The 22,050-nt window shown below is 34.6% G+C and overlaps 3 protein-coding genes and 1 pseudogene across 3 annotated transcripts; 3 read left to right on the top strand and 1 right to left on the bottom strand.

Moving 5' to 3' along the window:
• The window catches only part of LOC125818897 (receptor kinase-like protein Xa21), a 236,135-nt pseudogene extending 222,765 nt beyond the window's left edge, over window positions 1-13,370 (top strand).
• On the bottom strand, window positions 1,082-7,358 carry LOC125818983 (ribonucleoside-diphosphate reductase large subunit-like). The gene is made up of 17 exons (XM_049498492.1): window positions 7,032-7,358; window positions 5,554-5,615; window positions 5,361-5,448; window positions 4,494-4,757; window positions 4,171-4,411; window positions 4,003-4,079; window positions 3,670-3,840; window positions 3,469-3,561; window positions 3,235-3,384; window positions 3,059-3,145; window positions 2,787-2,951; window positions 2,591-2,710; window positions 2,113-2,315; window positions 1,876-2,025; window positions 1,635-1,782; window positions 1,399-1,482; window positions 1,082-1,314 (listed from the first exon to the last, which is right to left on the bottom strand). Exons 1-17 carry the CDS (start codon window positions 7,257-7,259, stop codon window positions 1,219-1,221), a joined length of 2,427 nt encoding a protein of 808 aa, XP_049354449.1. The 5' UTR covers window positions 7,260-7,358; the 3' UTR covers window positions 1,082-1,218.
• A 1,852-nt stretch (window positions 13,371-15,222) lies between the features above and the next one.
• LOC125818896 (LRR receptor-like serine/threonine-protein kinase EFR) lies at window positions 15,223-16,455 on the top strand. Its single transcript, XM_049498409.1, has one exon. It carries the CDS (start codon window positions 15,223-15,225, stop codon window positions 16,453-16,455), a length of 1,233 nt encoding a protein of 410 aa, XP_049354366.1.
• Window positions 16,456-17,277: 822 nt separating this feature from the next.
• On the top strand, window positions 17,278-19,579 carry LOC125818895 (receptor kinase-like protein Xa21). Its single transcript, XM_049498408.1, has 2 exons — window positions 17,278-19,069; window positions 19,224-19,579. The coding sequence occupies exons 1-2, from the start codon at window positions 17,278-17,280 to the stop codon at window positions 19,577-19,579; spliced, it is 2,148 nt and encodes a 715-aa protein (XP_049354365.1).
• The last annotated feature ends 2,471 nt before the right edge of the window (window positions 19,580-22,050 follow it).

Below are 22,050 nucleotides of genomic sequence, written 5' to 3'. Positions count from 1 at the left end.
TAATTATTCATACTTTTTTGACTTCTTTATTGCTTATAAAAGTTATTATAGACATCATTTATTCTTAATATTGACTTGAATTTTATAAAATAATAATAATCTATTATTGAAAAAGAAATAGCGGGAAAAAATCAACTAACAAACTTATTTTAAAAGTTAATATTATGATTTCTATTTAAAATTGGGAAAATTATATATAATAGCAAACTATTAATTCAAATTAAATGCTATAAATATATTTTGATTTAATTGTACCCTATAGCAAACTATTGCTATTTTCGCCACTCTCCCTGGTGGAATCTCACTCGTCACTCTCGTTTGGTGACAGTCTCGCTCGCCTCTCTCGCTTTTATATAAACACAAATGTATAAAATGCGTTTGTGTTTGTATAAAGTGAGAGGAAATTGTATATATACATATATTTTCATTCCCCTCTCTCCCCTCTCAGATCTCGCTCGCCACCTTCGCTTCTCTCGCTTATACAAATAGAAATGAAATGTATAAATTACGCTTCTATTTGTATAAAACGAGAGAAAATTATATATACATATATCTTCGTCCTATACACTTTTAATTATACAATAGAAATATTTCTCTGTCCAGTTTTCTTTTGCCTTTCTCTCTTTCCCGTTTTATATATACACAAATTATACAATTGATCTTTTGTATACACCTACTTTCTTTTGTATATATATAGCAAATTATACAACTACTTTCTTTGTATATGTATAGCAAATTATACAATTGTTTTTTTTGTATATGTATAGTGAATTGTACATATATATGTTTGCTATAACATATAAATATGAATTTTGTGTTTGCTATATGTAAAAATTGCTCTTTAAAATTTAACTTATATCTTTTTAAAAAAATGAACAATGAGGAAATACAAGCATTCCAGAACTGTTTTTCTTGGCATTAACACAATATCATCACTGATACATTAAGACACGCGTTACAGCAAATTCAGACGTGTAGATGGATCAACTCATCAAGTTTACCATTAACTAATATAAGGAAAATACAAAGTTGGTTGTAATAGCAAGATACTATAACCTAATATATGTACAAAGAGTTAAAGCCAGATTCAACCAGGGACATTAATACTAGCCACGTCGCAATATGACCTATCGATACTAAGCTCTCCCAGCAGGCAGGGAGAGATAAATAACAAAAGCCAAAAGTTCAAAATGCTGCTGGTTATCTGCATAGGAGGATCTAACTTCCACAAGCCATACACTCATCACGGTTACTCAAAGAACACACCATCTGGGCCATTTTAGTTTCTTCGTCAACTGGAGTCTCTGGTTTTTCCTGCATTCAAGTTCCAAATTTGTTCTGTAACGATGAGCATATTGAGTTTATGATGAGAGAGCAAAAGATGTAATGGTTTACTACCTTCAGCATGGAAGTATCAACTGTGAACTTGATTGCATCTGCTGCTGCGCGTGATCTTAGATAGTACATTCCTGTTTTTAAACCCTGCCAGTAACAAGTTTGAAATTCAAATGCATGTACAAGACCATCTTCACACAGGAATTTCAAGCAATAGCGTATCCGAACTAGTACAAATGATGAATCACAATAATCATACAATTGAAACAACAAACTGTATTGTGAAATGGTAAGCATACCCTGGACCAAGTATGAAAATGCAGGGATGTAAGCTTTCCAAAATTGGGTTGGTCCATATGGATGTTGAGACTCTGGCTCTGATCAATGTAGCATCCACGGTCTACAGCCATATCAACCAAGTTCCGTTGCTTGATCTCCCAAACAGTCCTAGCATCATTAAATAGTATAAGCATGGAATTTGAAGTAAAATGAACATGAAAAAAAAAAAAAAAAAAAACAATGCAATAAAGAAATCCATACTTGTATATGAGTTTAAGATCATTTGGAATTTCTGGGATCTTCTGCACAGAACCATCATCATAAATTATCCTATTCTTGAGGGTAGGATTCCAAAGCCCCATCTCAGTTAAGTCATGAAGAAGATGCTTGTTCACCACAACAAATTCACCACTGAAAAGAGCATACATAGTTAAAATCTGAAGACAGCAAAATCAACTCTATTAGCATTGAGAAAAAGGATCAAGCAGCAAAATTAACCTTAGAACTCTTCTGCTGTAGATATTGGATGTGTATGGCTCAAAGCATTCATTATTTCCAAGAATTTGGCTGGTTGAGGCAGTTGGCATTGGAGCTACAAGAAGTGAGTTTCTTACACCATTCTTTGCAATCATTTCACGGAGAATACCCCAATCCCATCGATCTGAGGGTGTTACTCCCCACATGTCTGGCTGGACAATACCCTGAACAGAAAAGTCCAATCTTAACAGAATACAATAGTGAATCAAACACACATCTGACAAATCATCAAACTTTTACCTCCATAATATCAGGTTCTATTTTTGGCACATTTTTAACTGTCTTTTCTTGGATATCATCTTCATATTTAACAGAAAATCACAATTCTTTATCAAGAAGGGCAATATTAAAGCCTAGTTAAATTTTCAGAAGTCCTGGACAACCAACCAAGCAATCCACATAGTAAATCATCAACCAAAGCAAAAGCTACAATGTATACCTTGCTTACTGGACTTCCTGCATATGTCTCATATGGGCCTTCCTTGGCAGCTAATTCAGAAGAAGCTTTTAAAGCATGGTAGTATATTGTCTCAAATATGTCTTTGTTTAGCTGTTGAGCCTGCACATAGATAAAATACAAGATTAGCCACCATTAAACCAGTTAAACAACAAAAGTTGGATGGAGGGTGACTTACCTCTGGTGAATCAAATGACATGCCAAGCAATATGAATGTATCTGCAAGACCCTGGACCCCAAGTCCAATAGGTCTATGTCGTAAATTAGACCTTTTTGCAGTTTCAACAGGGTAGTAGTTGACATCAATAATTTTGTTCAGGTTTGTAGTCACCAATGCAGTGACCTGTATCACATGAAAAATAGAACACAGTTAAGACAGATATCCAAGATAAATAACTTAAAAGACTCATCAGAAGTTGACAAGTCCAATTTGACAGAACAAAATCTAACCTCTGCCAGTTTGTCAAAATCAAAGTACCGGTTTTTAGAGCCTCTGCTCCCAACAAGCTTAGATGGTTGTGATTCACTTGGGACCTCCTTCAAGATATAAAGAAAAATGCTTACATAACAGCACAAAGAACTTAAAAACCAAGCAATGTGTTCAAGTGTATGTCATTTGTAGCTACCTTCTCTCTAACATATCGTGGAAGAGCAATTGAGGCAAGATTGCACACAGCAGTTTCAGTAGGACTTGTGTATTCAATAATTTCAGTACACAAGTTAGAAGACTTGATTGTGCCAAGATTCTGCTGGTTGCTTTTCCTGTTACAAGTATCCTATGATAACAAACAGAAGGATTAACAAAAAATATCAATGCATCTAAATAACAAAAGCAACAAGATAAACAATATTAAAGTCACCTTATATAGCATGTATGGGGTCCCAGTTTCTATCTGAGACTTCAAGATCTCAAACCAGAGATTTTGTGCTTGCACAACCTTCTTAGCCTTACCCTGAATTGACAAAATGGGATCATTAATATCATATGCTGACAAACGTCAAGTAATCCAAGGATTCCAAGCTTGGCAAGACATTAATCACACTTGTTGACTTGCTTTTACCTCTCTTTCATACTTCGTATACAGCTTCTCAAAATCCTCACCCCAGCAATCTGCCAATCCAGGAGCCTCACTTGGACAAAATAAAGACCATTGCCCATTGCTTTGGACTCTTTCCATAAAAAGATCAGGCACCCAAAGAGCATAGAAAAGATCTCTAGCCCGATGTTCTTCCTGCAGAGATAGACATGTTGTTCAGTTTAGAAATTACAAGCCTTATGAAATGAAAGGGTTACAAAAGTCCTAGTGAAAAGAACAGTTTGATTAAGCCGCCTTAGTCCAATGAGACTAATACAAGATATTGGGAGTTGATTACATAAAGGATAGTAACTACACCTTTCCATGATTCTTCCTCAAATCCAGAAATTCAAATATATCAGAATGCCAGGGCTCAAGATAGATAGCAAAAGCACCTATACACAACATAAAATTGTCAGAAAAAACCAAATCAAGTCTTGGGTCCATTATAACAAATCTAATACAGACACAAGTGTTTAGGCATACCCTTTCTTTTGCCACCTCCTTGGTCAACATATCGAGCAGTGTCATTAAACACACGTAGCATTGGAATAATTCCATTTGATGTCCCATTTGTTCCACGAATATAACTCCCAGTACCACGAATATTGTGCACAGATACTCCAATTCCTCCAGCAGATTTGCTAATAACAGCACACTCCTTAAGAGTGTCATATATGCCTTCAATACTATCGTCTTTCATGCATATCAGGAAGCAGCTACTTAACTGCAAGTCAAGGAAGAAACTATTAAACAACTTTTGTTTGGAAATTATGCTCTGAAGCTATTTCCTAATCAAATTGACATACTTGAGGCCTTGGAGTTCCAGCATTAAAAAGAGTTGGAGAAGCATGAGTGAACCATCTCTGAGACATCAAATGATAAGTCTTGATGGCAGATTCGATATCATTCTTATGAATCCCAACAGAGACTCTCATCAGCATATGTTGTGGCCTTTCTACAACTTTTCCATCAATCTTTAAGAGGTAAGACCGCTCCAGAGTTTTGAAACCAAAGTAATCATAGTCAAAGTCCCTGTCATATATGATCTCACTGTCCAATCGAGCTGCATTCTGTGAAAGGCGAGTTAGTTAATAACTGACCTCTGAACTTCAAAAGTACCAGTGAAACAACTATCTCATCAGCATTCAAATGTGCATACCACCTTGGGAAACAACTTAGTAAATCATATTTTTATTGAGCCAAAAATTTATAGATAAAAGGTTGAAAATTAACAGAAAGCAAGACATCTTAATTCATGAAAATGGAACACAATTCTTAATGAGAGGCAGAAAGATTCACAACAATCTCATCACTACTTGGTTTTAGTAGCAGCAAGGACATGTCATGTGCATGAAAAATGGATAACTGAGCAATTTTTAATCTGTTTCAAGGTTAAATGGAAATACAGGTACAATGTTCAGGGTAACTAAGCTATGTCAACAATAATCAAGTGAAGAGCACAGGAACATGTCTGGATGCATATATTTTGATATGAAATAAAGGGACACAAAAAACTTGGGAAAACTGGTGCTTTCAAAATTCAATGACCTTTTCTACAATATCTCACTCCAGTCAACTGTGTTTAAGCTATTATTCAATAGACAAACAAGCTTTCACTTCAGCAATCTCATCATAGCCTTAAACAAAATTATGTTCAGAAAGGGCAATGATACCTTCATTATAATCTCATACACTTCATCAGAAATCAAAGGTGCCTTGAGTCCAGATCTCTCACTGACATGGTTGTACATGTCCTTAACCCTGTGAAAATCACAATATTGTAAGCAACACCTTTCTATCTCAATCATTAGGCCAACCTTTTGTTTTCAAAGAATTAAAAATATTGGTGAGAAATAATGCCCTTACGTCTCAGAAAATATTTTCTTTGTGTTCTTGTGCAGATTGGAAACAGCAATCCTTGCAGCCAGCTGCAACATAAGTACATTTAAGCAAATGGATGATTAAACACACCATGATCAGAAAGCAAACTCATATTTAGATGTATCCTCAACAGAAGCTTTAACTCTATCTGAACAGCAAAGGGAGAGAACATAATAGTTACTACCCCATTCCAATTAATGACACATTTTACTATCTGTAATCAAGATAAATTATTTTCTTGATTATTCACATTGAAGCAGTTACATATGAATCTTCATATTAATTAAATATATATAATTAATATGAAGATATACACATAACCACAATCATTCAAATCACTTTTACTTGCTCAATCAATAATTCTTTGAGCTCCTGCTCTATTTCTTTTTTCTTAATAATAATGGAATCATATTTAGTTTATTTACATTGAAGTCAACAACAACTCAAACATATCATGATTCCATTATTATCAAGAAAAAAAATAAAGGAGCTATCCAAAGAACCATATCTTGAATTAGTGAATTGTAATCTTGTTTTCCAAAAAATTCAACTGCTTCTCCCAATGGTTGAAGGCAATTATAAATACTCCCTCCAATCACTTTTACTTGTTCAATTTGAATAATCAAGAAAATAATTTATCTTGATTATAGCTATTGAAATGTTGTTAAACATTATTGAATGCAATCAAACAGTATTCAAAACATTTGCAACACAGCATTTCACTAGCTATATTATTAGACTTCAATTTATAAAGTTTGATATAATGCTTCTCTATCAAACTAGTTTCTCAATCAATGGTTTTATACAATATATTATTTCAATACTACTAATACGGTAGGTAAAATTAAATCAATATCTTAAATTCCATTTCCAATCAAATATTATCAATTTTAAAAATAAAATAAAAAATAGTCAAAATATTGATATACGAATCGTCTATATCAATTTCCCACTATTTGACTCCATTTCATTAGATTACAAATTACTTTTACCTCAATTTAACACAGAATCCGAAACTAATTATCATTTCCAAATTCAACATACTCAAAACATAAATCAACAGATGTAAAGCAAATCGGAGAATAGCTCACTGCTTGACTACCTAAAATGCTTCACCTTATCGATGAGAATTTAATTACCCACCTAATAATCCCATCTCCCTTTTCCCCACCTATACCCCCAATTGTTTTATAAAAAATAAAGCAAATCAGAGACACACACAAGCATAATCAAGGTAATTCCCACTATAGGAACCCATTTCATTAGATTATGAAATACGTTTACCTCAAATTAACCCAAATTCCAGAACTAACTATCATTTCCAAATTCAACACATCCAAACACACACATCAATAGACATAAAGCAAATCAAAGAGCAACTCAACTTAATAGACTACACAAATTTTCACCTTGTCCATAAAAAATTCAAATCCCTATTTTAAAAAGGCAAATCAGAGACTCACACAAGCATAGTCAGGATGATTCGCAGTCAAAGCAGCCGCCGTCTCAGCAGCCAATTCATCAAGCTGACTTGTAGTAACCCCTTTATAAACACCAGCACAAACCTTCTGAGACACGAGCACCGGGTCACAGTGATCAGGACTAAGCCCATAACTCAATTTCTTCAGCCTAGCAGTAATCTTATCAAAATGAACCGCTTCTTGACGCCCATCTCTCTTCACAACATACATTGTTCCTCTTTCTTTTTTTTTACTGAGGAATTTCGTCAAACAGTTGGCAGAAGGGACAGATTACGAAACAGAAACTGAAAGTCAGACTATAAGAATTTGCTACAATTTCAGTGAGATCTGTGCGTATATATAGCATTTAACAAACTATTTTTTGAATTTTTGTATTTGAATTTCCCTCTATTTTTTTCGTAGAAATGAATTTTTTTGAAATTTTCCCGCTAAATGGAAGAGCGGGTTATGTGGGGTTTGGCGGGCAAAGTATTAAATATGGCTGGAAAAGTGGAGGAGAAGCTAGATGTGGAGCCCACCTGTGGAGATTTTTGTGGAAGCTATAATTTCAGATAATTGTAAAAAAAATAATAATAATAAACTTTAATCATAAATCACAAATTTGAGTAGTGAAAACAATCGTTAATGCTTATATATTCCCTCTGTTCTAATTTATGTGGTGGATTTTAAGAGTCAAATAGTTTAGTTTTGACTGTGAATTCAGGCATGAAATTCTTAAGTTTTTTTTAAAAATAAGATTTACATATTTGAAAACTATGTAAAATATACTACTCTAAGTTAAAGAATTCGTAATCAAGATATTTGAAGAATATGTTAAAAAATTACCGTCAAAGATAGACTTGTTTGAGTTGTCAAAAAAAATGTATTAGTTTTGAAATTCAAAAATGTCACATAGATTAAGGAGTATTATAGATCGTCTACTTGTCTACCTCACATTCCTAAAGTGAAATGTCACATAGATTAAGACAGAAGAATATTTTATGCACCCTATTGTCATCTTTTATATATTGGCAATATATTTATATTCAATTCTAGAGATGGTATATTTCTAAAGTTATGCATCAATATGAGAATTACTCTAGTTAATAAGAAACAAAATTAAATGTTTTTATTTATGATCAACTTTAGCGGTAAATCATAAATACCAATTTTAATACTTATTTAATAATTTTTCTTTTGCCGCCAATTTTTATAAATTTTTTCTTGTGGTAGGTAGGGCCAAATTATGATGAATTGGTTAGCTTTTGTTACAAGATTGGAATTTGGAAGTTGGACCATTGTGTACTGTTTATTTTAATTTTTCTAGTTGTCATTTTTTGGGATTCTAAACTCCAAGCTTGTAATGAAAGTCAACATATTTACATATTTGAATTTCAAATTTTTTAAACAAATTTAATTCAAAAATTCGAATTTTGAAATTTGAGTTCATTTCACCATTCTTTACAAAAATATTTGTTCTTTAATCTTTCTTTCTATGGATAAATACTTCTCACAATATAGGTGACCAAACATACGAATAACTTTAATTATTTTTATTTGAAAGTTTGAGATGGTCGAATCAAAATTCAAACAAAAAAATGTCTAGCATTTAGGATTGACGAAACCAAAACTTTAATCATCCTTGTCAATGATTTCTGAATTTAAACTTTCATAAACATAACTTCAGAGTTCAGACATTATTTGTCTTTTGAAATTGATCTCGAAATGGCTAAATTTGTAATACAAATTTATGCATTTCAATTTTCAATAATGACTTAAATGGTGATATCAAAATTGGCAATTTGTGCAAATTGCCTCTAGATATTTTGGTTTCATTTGGACTTTGCAAATATGTCTAAAGAAAAGAGTATTTCTGGTTTTAACTTTGGGCTTTTCAAAGATAATTTTCCAGAGGTAGCACGTAGTCATGTAAAAAGTGGCGGATTCAGAATGTTAGAGGGAGATTCATAAAAATATACTCTGCATGTAGTGTTTGCTGAACTCTATATATGTACTAAAAAAAGTCATTAAATATCTATAAATATTCTAATTTGAACCTAGTTATTATTGCATATTAACTTGAAATCGCTACAATGACTCATAAACTTCAAATCTTGAATCCATCTTAGAGAGTTAGTGGCAAAATTTGAAATTTCACTACGGATGTTCAAGAATTAATATACACTACAGTCTACATGACCTATATATATTTCATATTGTTTTTCTATGTGTACAATGTAATTTTTCAACGAAGGGTGTTCAACTGACCCCTCAATATTGTTTAACTGGAAATAGCCAAGTCAAGAAGTTGAGATTTTCAACAGCTTTAATTTGTTTGTTGAATTTAATTTGGAAAATTTCTGAATATCATTCTCCAAATTGTCAAGGTTCCGGATACGAGCATTTAAGTGAGTGTCTTCACATAATGTCCCCTGTGGAAAAGCTCAAAGGTAACCCAATAAAAATTTATTCATATCGGGTGTTCACGTTAAGTCAATCAATATGTGTATGCCATCCATGTGTTTGAGTATAGACATTTGTTGAATAGCTGATTGCACACATTTCTCTTCTCAATTTAGTATCATGCTAATACAACTTTATTAAATTTTGGAAGGTAAATTCAAATTCTTTTCAATACAAGAATAATACTATACGAGTCGTATGTTTAAGTGAATAGTCGTTCTATATTTTATGGACATCTTCGTCTTTCAATTTTTGACTTAGCATCTTCTTACTTTAGTATAGTATGATGACAACGGTGATGATAAGTATTCTATAAAAAATATTGAATGTGTGTTGTGTTTTATTTTATTTTCTTTTACATGTAACACAACCTTATATTTATTATAAGGTTGATTTGAAAGATTTTTGTGAAACACAATGCAACTGTCCTTTAAAATTGAAAACATAATTAAGTAAATAGTTCGTTCACGGTAACAATCTACTATTGTGACACACAACCCAAGTAATGTCAACAGAAAATGGAAAGATTCTTTTTTCAACAATTTTATTTGTTTTGGTGCGATATATATAGTGGAGTAACTTTGGTCTTGGCAATACCACACACAAATTAATGATCCCCTTGAAACAACTATATCATTTGTCTAGTGCATATGGAGAAGCACAATTTCTTATTGATACTTCTCTTTCTACTTCAATTTCCTATATCAATTGCTTCCTCAAATGAGACTGACCAACTAGCTCTATTAGCTTTCCAAAATCTTATTACAAATCCCAATTATTTTTTGGCTAATAATTGGACCAAAAATACTTCTCTTTGCTCTTGGTTTGGTGTCACTTGCACTCCAAAAACGCAAAGGGTTGTGGCCTTGATCCCTCCTGCTGTTGGAAATGCCACAAAAATGATGAACTTCAGTTTGTCTGGGAATAGAGTCAGTGGGAACATTCCAAAGGAGGTCGGTAATCTGGGCCATCTTGCACTTTTGTCCTTGTTCGATAATCAGTTAACAAGTTTCATTCCCCGAACATTGTTTAATATCTCATTGCTACTTGCCGTATCTCTGTCATTCAATAGCCTTTCTGGTCCTCTCTTGCTAGATGAAGGGAATATTGTGTCAAATCTGAAGTCTCTAAGTATATCTAACAACCAAATTTCTGGTTGCATTCCTTCCAACATATGCCAACTCACAGAGCTCAAAATTTTGTCCATAGCTTTCAACAACATAACTGAAGACATACCCATAAATATTGATTGTTTATCCGAGCTCCAAGAGTTTTATATTGGCAATAATCCAATAAAAGGGACTATTCCCACTTCATTGGGAAATATTTCCACTCTGCAATATTTTCATTGTCAAAACAATCGCATAGTGGGGCAAATTCCTCCAGAATTAGGAAAGCTATCAAATTTGAGGCAATTAAGCTTAGAGCTGAATTATAATCTTACTGGTCAAATTCCAAAGGCTATTTTCAATATATCTTCTTTCGAAATCATTGATTTCAGCTTCAATAACCTCTCGGGTAGGATTCCAACCACTATAGGTCTTCATCTTCCATACCTTAAAGAACTTTACTTGGGAGCCAATCAGCTGGAAGGGGAAATTCCATTGTTCATAACAAATGCTTCCAAGCTTGTGATTCTGGATCTAGCACAGAACTTTCTCACAGGAACTATTCCTACTAATTTGGGGAATCTTCGTGAGCTCCAAGGTCTTCTCCTACATGATAATCAACTTACCAATGAACCAAGAGAGCATGAGTTGCGATTCTTTAATTCTTTGGCGGACTGTAGGATGTTGAAATATCTACAAGTGGGTAACAATCTGTTGAATGGCACTTTTCCCAATTCAATTGGGAATCTTTCATCTACTATTGAAAACTTTCATATAGCAGATGCACACATCAATGGCCTCATCCCCACAAGTATAGGCAACATGAGCGGTCTAATGCCTAGACCTTAGAGAAAACAACTTGGTGGGAAGTATTCCTCCTGAGATTGGTAAGCTTAAACAACTCCAAGGGATGTATCTAAATAAAAATAAATTACAGGGACATATTTCAGAGGTGGTATGCCATTTGTTCAATTTGGTTGAATTAGTTCTGCATGATAGTGAGTTCTCTGGATTAATTCCAGAATGCTTAGGAAAATTTAGCATGCTTCAAAAGCTTTATTTGGGTTCTAATAAATTTTCATCAAAATTTCCGTTGAGTCTTTGGAAGATAAGTGGTCTTCTCTATCTAAGTGTGTCACAAAATTCTATAGAGGGAGAAGTTCCATCAGATATTGGAGAACTGAAAGCCATTGTAGGACTATATCTTCACAGTAACCACTTTACAGGCGTGATACCAAGCAGATTCGGGGAACTCCAAAACCTGCAGTATCTTGACGTATTGAACAATTCATTTTTTGGCCAAATTCCATTATCCTTTGCCAACTTGATAAACTTGGAATTCTTGAATTTGTCTTCAAATGCATTGTCAGGTACTATTCCTAAGTCTTTGGAAACGCTCTCATACCTTAAAAGCATTAGTGTTTCATTTAATGATTTAGAAGGTGAAATACCGAGTGGTGGCGTGTTTGCAAATTCCACTCTGCAATCATTTCTCGGGAACAAAGGTCTATGTGGAATGCACATATTGGAGATTCCTGCTTGCGCTATCAATAATCCTGGAAAACAATCAAAGCTTAAGGAGGTTCTGCTAAAAATTGTTACTCCAGTGGTTATATCATCCATTCTGATATTCTTGTTTGTGTCAGCTTGGATAATGAAACGAAAGAAGAAAGGAAAGTCCAAAGATGTTGAAAAGGTTCCGGAGATCAAGACGTATCAATTGATTTCTTATTATGAGATTCAACGAGCAACAAATAATTTTGATGGATCCAATTTAATTGGTGAGGGAAGCTCTGGCTCTGTGTACAAAGGCACATTCTCAAGTGGAACTACGGTGGCCATAAAGGTTCTGGATTTGGAAAATGAGCAAGTATGCAAGAGGTTTGATACAGAATGCGAAGTGATGAGAAATGTCAGACATAGAAATCTTGTTGCAGTGATTACTACTTGTTCTAGTGACTATATAAGAGCCTTTGTTCTGAAATATATGTCAAACGGTAGTCTTGAGAATTGGTTGTACAGAGAACCTTGCCACTTGAACCTTCTTCAAAGAGTCACTGTAATGCTTGATGCGTCTATGGCAATTGAATATCTACATCATGGTAATGATACTGCGATAGTTCATTGCGACATAAAGCAAGTCAATGTTCTTTTGGATGAAGATATGGTGGTGCATGTTGGTGATTTTGGAATCTCTAAGATTTTAGCTGTAAGCAAGTGCATGACACAAACCGAGACATTGGGCACTCTTGGATACATCGCACCAGGTATACTAAAATTATAACCTATCAATTTGATTTTTCTCTTATCAAAATCAAGCCCTTGAAAATTCTAGGATAAATAAAAAGCAAGTCTTTTTTATTAGTACAAGCATTATTGCTATATCCAAATGAGTTATTCTTTTTCATTTTCATTCTTTTAAGAATATGGCTCAGAAGGAATAGTGTCGGCTAGTGGTGATGTTTACAGTTACAGCATCATGTTGATGGAGGTTTTGACGAAAAGAAGGCCAACAAATGAAGAGATATGCAATGAAAATCTTGACTTGAGGAGATGGATAACACAATCATTTTCAGGGAGTATGATGGACATTGTGGATGCCAACCTTTTTTGTGAGGAAGAACAAATCACTAGGAAAAGTGAAATCTGCATAGCCTCCATGATAGAATTGGCTTTAGATTGCACAAAGGAAATGCCCGAATCAAGAATAACCATGAAGGATGTAGTCAAGAGGCTTAGCAAAATCAAGAACACATTTTTGGAAATGTAGAAGTTAGCATCTCTTTTGGTGGTGTTCTTTCTGAGATGCAAGTTTATACATTGCTTTTCGTTTATTTGGTTTCTTTAATAAAGTCATACGTACTACTTGGATTCATGTAGTGTTTGTACTTCAGAGTGTTGCGTTTCCCTCATTTTGTGATTTCATATTTGCATGGTTTTGAACTTGTTTTACCTTTTTAAGTAATTAAATCAAGAAATATTATGAAGTTGTTTGGCTGCACTATTTTGCTTTCTGTTTGCAAGCTTGGAAACATCTTTTCCACCTCTTTTTGCCTCTCTTTTTTATTAACAAACCTAAATTGATATTCAAGGTTGAAACTCTTAATTTGTGTGAAAAGCAAGTTAAGGGAGGAAGCGAAAAAGGGAACAGAATTATATAGGAATACATCAGAGAGATTAAAATAAGAGGCAGAGGAGTCAATTTTAGCTTTGAGTGGGAAAGAAATGAGCTTCATCGCGTATATAAAAGTAGTTCAAGAAGAACAAGATCTTTTTCTGCACAAGGCGTCTAGGCTCACCGTGTCTTTGGCAAAACTCTTATATCTTAAAAGCATTAATGTTTCATTTAATGATTTAGAAGGTGAAATACCCAATGGTGTTGTGTTTGTAAGTTTCACTTTGCAATCATTTCTTGGGAACAAAGGTCTATTTGGAGTGCACATATTGTAGCTTACCCAATGATGTAGGTTTGTGGTCATTTCTCGAGGGAATTTAATGGCCAATGTGAGAGATTGTGTGTTAGACTCTAGTGCTACTAAACACATTTGTGCTAACAAAATTGACAGTGTCCTAGAATTATTATTTATTATCGGTGATTCAAGAACTATTCAAATTCTTGAAAATGAAAAATCCTTCTTAAACTCACATCTGGAAAACATTGGCATTCACTGATCAGGTGATGCATGCTTGTTGGAAAATATTGGAAATCAATGAAATTCTCGTAACTTGAACCATGCCTATGGTACTATCCTTAATGATATTCAACAAGTTCTTTAATTCTAGGATAAAACGAGCAAAACTAGATATAAATGTTTTGAGCGTATGTTTATGTGTTATTCCGTTATAAATGTGTAAACACATCTGGTGTCATGTGAGTGACACACATTTTATTTTCTTTGAGAGATTTTTTTCCATGTTGTGCTAATTATTGAATGTGCATTGTGTTTAATTCTGTTGCGTGTAAGGCAGCCTTATAAGTTTGATTTGAAAGATTGACTACTATTGACTTAGCTCTTGAGCAATATATTGAAAATTGATAGCAATATTTCCTCTTTCTATTATGAATTAGCTGACTTTTATTCTGTTTTGTGAAACACAACGCAACTGTCCATTTCAAGAAAAATCCTTCATTTTTGTATGAAATATGGACATACTGCATACATAAGTTGAAAATATAATTAAGTAAATAAAATGTAAATGTGAAACACAACCCAAGTGGTGTCAACAAAAAATGGACAGATTTTTTTTTCCAACAATTTTTTGTTTTGGTGCTATATATATAGTGAACTAACTTTGGTTAACCCTGAGGGGTAGCTCAGCTGGTAAAGGCCTGGGACAAAGTCCTTCAGGTCGCCGGTTCGAGCCCCAGCAGGGCCACTGGAGGCATTACAAACCGGCCGCGTCTCCAGGGCCCCGTGGAACTAACCGTGGTGGACCCGCCTTGAAACAGCGGGACCCGGTGGGTACAGCTAGTCGGGTTCGCAAAGCGACGCCCGGAAACCACGGTAAAAAAAAAAAAAAAAAAAACTAACTTTGGTCTTTGGCAATACCACACACACAAATTAATCCAGTGTCCGAATTCCCTTAAAACATTCTATTTCTAGTCTGTGTCTAATAACAGCATGGAGAAGCACATTTTCTTATTGATACTTCTCTTTTTAGTTCAATTTCCTATATCAATCGCTTCCTCAAATGAGACTGACCAACAAGCCCTACTAGCTTTCCAAAATCTTATTACAAGTCCCAATCAATTTTTGGCTAATAATTGGACCAAGAATGCATCTTTTTGCTCTTGGTTCGGTGTCACGTGCAGTACAAGAAGGCTAAGGGTTGTGGCCTTGGCTCTTCCTAATTTGCAACTTCAAGGCACAATTTCCCTGTCTTTGGCCAATTTGTCCTTTCTCAGAGAGCTCAATCTCGAGAACAACTTATTCAATGGGGGCATCCCTTACGGACTTGGCCAGTTGCCTCACTTGCGAGTCATTGATTTTCAAAACAATCAGCTCCAAGGAAGTATTCCAATAAGTCTATTTCAACACCAGAGAGTTCGAATCATTTCATTGGCTTTCAATGAACTCAGTGGTGAAATGTGGAAAGGGCCATGGTATGTACCAGAACTCAAAGTCTTAGATCTCGCGAACAATAGCCTCACGGGTATAATCCCTCCTTATGTTGGTAATGCCACAAAATTGATGAACTTCGATTTGTCTGGGAGTAGAATCAATGGTACCATTCCAATGGAAATTGGTAATTTGAGCCAACTTGCATCTTTGTCCTTGGTTGATAATCAGTTAACAGGTTTTATTCCTGGATCACTGTTTAACATTTCATCACTACTTGGCGTAACTCTGGGATTAAATCACCTTTCTGGTCCTCTCTTGCTTGATGAAGGGAATATTGAGTCAAATCTGAAGATACTAAGTATATCTTTCAATCAAATTTCTGGTCGCATTCCTTCTAACATATGCCAACTCACACAGCTCAAAATTTTGTCCATATCTTTCAATAGCATAACTGGAGACATACCCAAAAATATTGGTTGTCTAGCCAAGCTCGAGATGTTCTTAATTAGTGAGAATGCAATAAGTGGGACTATTCCTGCTTCATTGGGCAATATTTCCACTCTGCAACATTTTGATTCGGGGGACAATCGGTTGGAGGGACAAGTTCCTCAAGAATTAGGGAAGCTATCAAATTTGAGGGTGTTAAACTTTCACAAGAATTTTAATCTTATTGGTCAAATTCCAAAGGCTATTTTCAATACGGAAAAGGGTCAAAATTACCCTCAGACTATTCGAAATAGAGCAAATATACCCTCCGCTTCATTTTTGGCTCAAAAATACCCTTGCCGTTAACATAAGAGACCACAAATACCCTCCAACTTAACAGCCCCGTTAACCTCATGACATAGCATCTGATGTGGAAAAAATAAGCCAAATGGTTCAACACGTAAGCGTCCTACGTGGAATAAAGATCCACATGACTGCCACCTAAGCTACCCATGTCCATTAACCCTTTACCCACCCCACTAAATGGACCGACCCGTTCACATTCATAGTCTTCATCATCTCCAAAACTAAACGCTGATGCATCTGCTGCAACAGCTTTAATATCACTTGACCCGAGATTGGGAATAGCAGCTCTCTCAACTGTTTCACTCTTGATCTCGCTTGCGCCATTTTTGGGGTCGCTGTTTCTAAGAGAAAGTTGTACAGCATTATGAGTTAGATTGGCAATCTGCTCCTTTTGGCAGCCATAATCAACACCTGCAGCAGCCAGAATCTCTATTCTTTAACCTTTAATTGGGAACGGGTCGGTCTATTTAGTGGGATGGGTAAAGGGTTAATGGGCATGGGTAGCTTAGGTGGCAGTCGTGTGGATCTTTAGGTGTTGAGCCATATGGCTTATTTTTTCCACATCAGATGCCACGTCATGAAGTTAACGGGGCTGTTAAGTTGGAGGGTATTTGTGGTCTCTTATGTTAACAACAAGGGTATTTTTGAGCCAAAAATGAAATGAAGGATATATTTGCTCTATTTCGAATAGTTTGAGGATAGTTTTGACCCTTCTCCGTTTTCAATATATCTTCTTTGGAAGCGATTGATTTCAGTTTCAATAACCTCTCAGATAGAATTCCAGCCACTACCGATCTTCATCTTCCGAACCTTAAAGAGTTTATGTTGGCATTCAATCAGCTCGAAGGAGAAAATCCTCAATACATAGCAAATGCTTCCAAGCTTGAGATACTGACGCTAAATTATAACTTTCTGACAGTTGCTATTCCTACTAATTTAGGAAATCTTCGCGAGCTGCGATCACTGTTCCTAGATCATAATCAACTTACCAATGAACCAGGAGAGCCTGAGTTGTTATTCTTGAATTCTTTGGTGAACTGTAGGATGCTGAAATATATAGATGTGGGTTTTAATCCGTTGAATGGTGTTCTTCCCAATTCTATTGGGAATCTTTCATCAACTATTGAAGCATTTGATATACGAAATGCACACATCTATGGCCTTATTCCCACAAGTATAGGCAACATGAGCGGTCTCATATCCCTATTCTTTAATGAAAACAACTTGACACGATATATTCCTCCAGAGATTGGTAAGCTTAAACAACTCCAAGGTCTGTACCTATTTAACAATAAATTGCAGGGACATATTCCAGAGGCGGTATGCCATTTATCTAATTTGGTCGAATTAGAAATGGATGGTAATGAACTCTCTGGATCAATTCCAGAATGTTTAGGAAATCTTGGGATACTACTATATCTTTCGTTGGGATCAAATAAATTTTCACCAAAATTTCCCTCGAGTCTTTGGAAGATGAGTGGACTTCTCTACCTAAACATGTCACATAATTCTATAGAAGGAGAAGTTCCACCAACTATTGGAGAACTATATCTTTCCGGTAATCACTTTTCATGCCAGGTACCAAGCAGATTGGGCGAGCTCCAAAGATTGAAGTCTCTTGACCTATCAAACAATTCATTTTCAGGCTCAATTCCATTATCCATTACCAACTTGATGAGCTTAGAAGACTTGGATTTGTCTTTAAATGCATTGTCAGGTATTATTCCTAAGTCTTTGGAAAAACTCTCATACCTTACAAGCATCAATGTTTCATTTAATGATTTAGAAGGTGAAATACCCAGTGGTGGTGTGTTTGTAAATTCCACTCTGCTATCATTTCTCGGGAACAAAGGTCTATGTGGAATCCACATATTGGAGATTCCCGCTTGTCCTATCACTAATCCTGGACAACAATCAGTGTCTAAGAAACTTGTGCTAAAAATTGTTACTCCAATGGTTATTTCATTCTTTCTGATATTCTTGTTGGTTTCAATTTGGATAATGAAACGAAAGAAGAAAGGGAAGTCCAAAGATGTTGAAAAGGTTCTGGAGATCAAAACTTATCAATTGATTTCTTATCATGAGATTCAACGAGCAACAAATAATTTTGATGGATCCAATTTAATTGGTGAGGGAAGCTCTGGCACTGTGTACAAAGGCACATTCTCAAGTGGAACTACGGTGGCCATAAAGGTTCTGGATTTGGAAAATGAGCAAGTATGCAAGAGGTTTGATACAGAATGCGAAGTGATGAGAAATGTCAGACATAGAAATCTTGTTCCAGTGATTACTACTTGTTCTAGTGACTATATAAGAGCCTTTGTTCTGAAATATATATCAAATGGGAGTCTTGAGAATTGGTTGTACAGAGAAGCTCGCCACTTGAACCTTCTTCAAAGAGTCACTGTAATGCTTGATGTAGCTATGGCAATTGAATATCTACATCATGGCAATGACACTGCAATAGTTCATTGCGACATAAAGCCAGCCAACGTTCTTTTGGATGAAGATATGGTGGCGCATGTTGGTGATTTTGGAATCTCTAAGATTTTAGCCGAAAGCAAGTCCATGACACAAACCGAGACATTGGGCACTCTTGGATACATTGCACCAGGTCTACTAAAATTATAACCTTTCTATTTGATTTTTCTCTTATCAAAATCAAGCCCTTGAAAATTCTAGGATAAATAAAAAGCAAGTCTTTGTTAGTATGGGCATTATTGTTATATCCAAATGAGTTAGTTCTTTTTCATTTTCGTTCTTTTCAGAATATGGCTCAGAAGGAATAGTGTCCGCTAGTGGTGATGTTTACAGTTACGGCATAATGTTGATGGAGATTTTGACCAAAAGAAGGCCAACAGATGAAGATATATGCAATGAAAATCTTGACTTGAGGAAATGGATAATACAATCATTTTCCGGGACTATGATGGACGTTGTGGATGCCAACCTTTTTTGTGAGGAAGAACAAATCACTAGGAAAAGTGAAATCTGCATAGCCTCCATGATAGAATTGGCTTTAGATTGCACAAAGGAAATGCCCGAATCAAGAATAACCATGAAGGATGTAGTCAAGAAGCTTAGCAGAATCAAGAACACATTTTTGGAAAGGCATAATATATAAATATGCCCTTTAAGTTGGCCTCATTTCACATTTATGTCCTTCAACTTTGGGTGTGCACAAGCAGACACTCAAACTTGTATAAAATTGTACAAATAGACACACACATCCTGCGTGGCATCCTACATGGCAATTTGCATCCTACGTGGTGTCCTACGTGTTTTATGCCACATAGGACTCATGTGTCTACTTATTCAGCTTTATACAAGCTTGAGTGTCTACTTGTGTAGATCAAAAGTTGAAGGGCATAAATATAAAATGAGGTGAAGTTAAAGGGTGCATTTATGTATTATGCCTTTTGGAAATGTAGAAGTTAGCATCTCTTTTGGTAGTGTTCTTTTCTAAGTTACTATGATGTTTTTTGTTTACCTCATTTTGTGATATTCAGAACCTGTTTCACTTTCTTTATTCGTAACTATGTTTTGAATGCTTGAATAAACCAGTGGAGTATTAAATTAAGTAATATTATGAAAGAAGTTTAGCTAAACCAGACAAGACAAAACATAATTAAATTTAAATTTATAAAAAAAAAACACAAAAGCAAATTTTATATATTCTCTTTGTCCCATTTTATATGTTTTATTTTTCTTTTTAATCCGTCTAAAAAGAATGACACATTTTTATATTTAACTTTAAAATGTTCATTTTAATCTTAATGAATGATTTCTAGCCACACAAATATCTACCACTCATTTAAAACCACAAGTTTCAAATTTTTTTTCTTTCTTAAACTTCATGTTAAGTCAAACTGAGTCATATAAATTGAAACAAAGTACTATGAAACTTTTGAATAAGCAGTTAAATTTATATATAAAAATATGATTATATGAATTTAAACTAAAGATAAAATGCTAAATGCATCTATTTGTTACACTTCTACGATAAAAACAAATTAGGTATATGTCTCTTTCAGTCCCTCCTATAAGATTGAGATTTTGAAATTGAAAATTCATATAAAATTCCATTTGTAGAATAAAACAAAAAACTAACTAGAAAAGTTCATGAAAACAAATAGCCTTACTGGATTCGAATCCTAGTCTTACAAGTGGTTTCTCTTTCTTGTACCAACAACACAAGAAAACGCTTATGCTATTTATGAGTGCACTGCTAATAATATCATAATTTTTGCCAATTTCTCAAGATAGATATACATATATACACATTATTTTTTCCAAAGTTAACGGATATATATACACCCCACCGAACAAGGTGGGTCCGCCTCTGCTTATGTCAAGCAAAATCCACTAAAATCTCTCCACATGTGATGAGATATTGCCATCATATTGTTTGTTGGAGACCCAGCCCGCGACCTTGTCCTTTTGAGCTTTTAAACCTAACCTAAAACTCCAAAAATAGTGATGTCAGTTTTGCAAGAGTATCGTTCACTAGGTTGTTTCGAATGAATTCATAAAATTTGGGATTAAATAGAGTTGGCTTGACATTTTTTTTAAAAAAGGCATAATATATAAATATGTCATTTAATTAATATTTATTTATGCCCTTTCAATTTTGAGTATTGTGCACAACTAGACACTTAAATTTGTATAAAATTGAACAAATAGACACATTCGTCTTACTGTCACCCCTCAAGCCTACACCCTGGACGTGACTGGCACTTGAGAACCATTGTTGGTCCCCAAGTGAAACCTTGGCTGGCCGAATACTTAGCGAAATGCGTACTCAAACAAAATAGGAACTCCAAATGCAAAGGTTACCTCATAATGTCTCAATAAAAACTTAACTTAATAAAAGTCTGGGAATACTTAAATAAACATAAGTAATCAACTCAAAGTATCAAAACATCAACAAAGGAAATATGGAGAGACTCCTCAACTTCTAACTAACTATGAAGCCTCTAAATACTAAGATAGGTGTCGGGACAAGACCCTCGACAACTTAACAAGGAAGGAAATTTGAGTCTGAAACCCTCCGGTAAGCAAGGAGGCTCACCAAAGCTAGCTGGAGTGCAAATGGTATCAACAAAGCTCATATTGATGACCCTAAACACATGTTTCTGCATCATAAATAAGATGCAGGTCGAATGACGTCAGTACATTGAATGTACGAGCATGTAAGGGAAAAACTAAAAACATATATAGCTGAATTGATCAGACTAAAAGACATACTCACCTCAACTCAACTCCAATATGAAAGAAAAATATAAGAGATGCAATATTTAAAGCTTTTAAAACAGTAGATAGGGGTGTACAAAACCGAACCGAAAACCGAATCAAACCGCAAACTGAAAAAAAAAACCCGACTAGTGGTTTGGTATTGGAAAAAAAACCCCGACTATATTTGGGTTGGTTTGGTTTTAACGAAAAAAATCAACCCGAGACCAAACCAACCCGACATTATATATGCAATTTTAAAATTTTATTTTATACATAAAAATATTTACTTTGATATAATTTTAAAAAATTTCTTATACTATTTCATAGTTTTTATCTTTTAATATATTATTTCAAGTTTAA

This window comes from Solanum verrucosum, unplaced genomic scaffold (genome assembly GCF_900185275.1).
Source record: "Solanum verrucosum unplaced genomic scaffold, falcon-dt-bn FXZP01000252.1, whole genome shotgun sequence".
NCBI lineage: Eukaryota > Viridiplantae > Streptophyta > Magnoliopsida > Solanales > Solanaceae > Solanum > Solanum verrucosum.
This window is presented reverse-complemented; position numbering and strand designations above follow the sequence as displayed.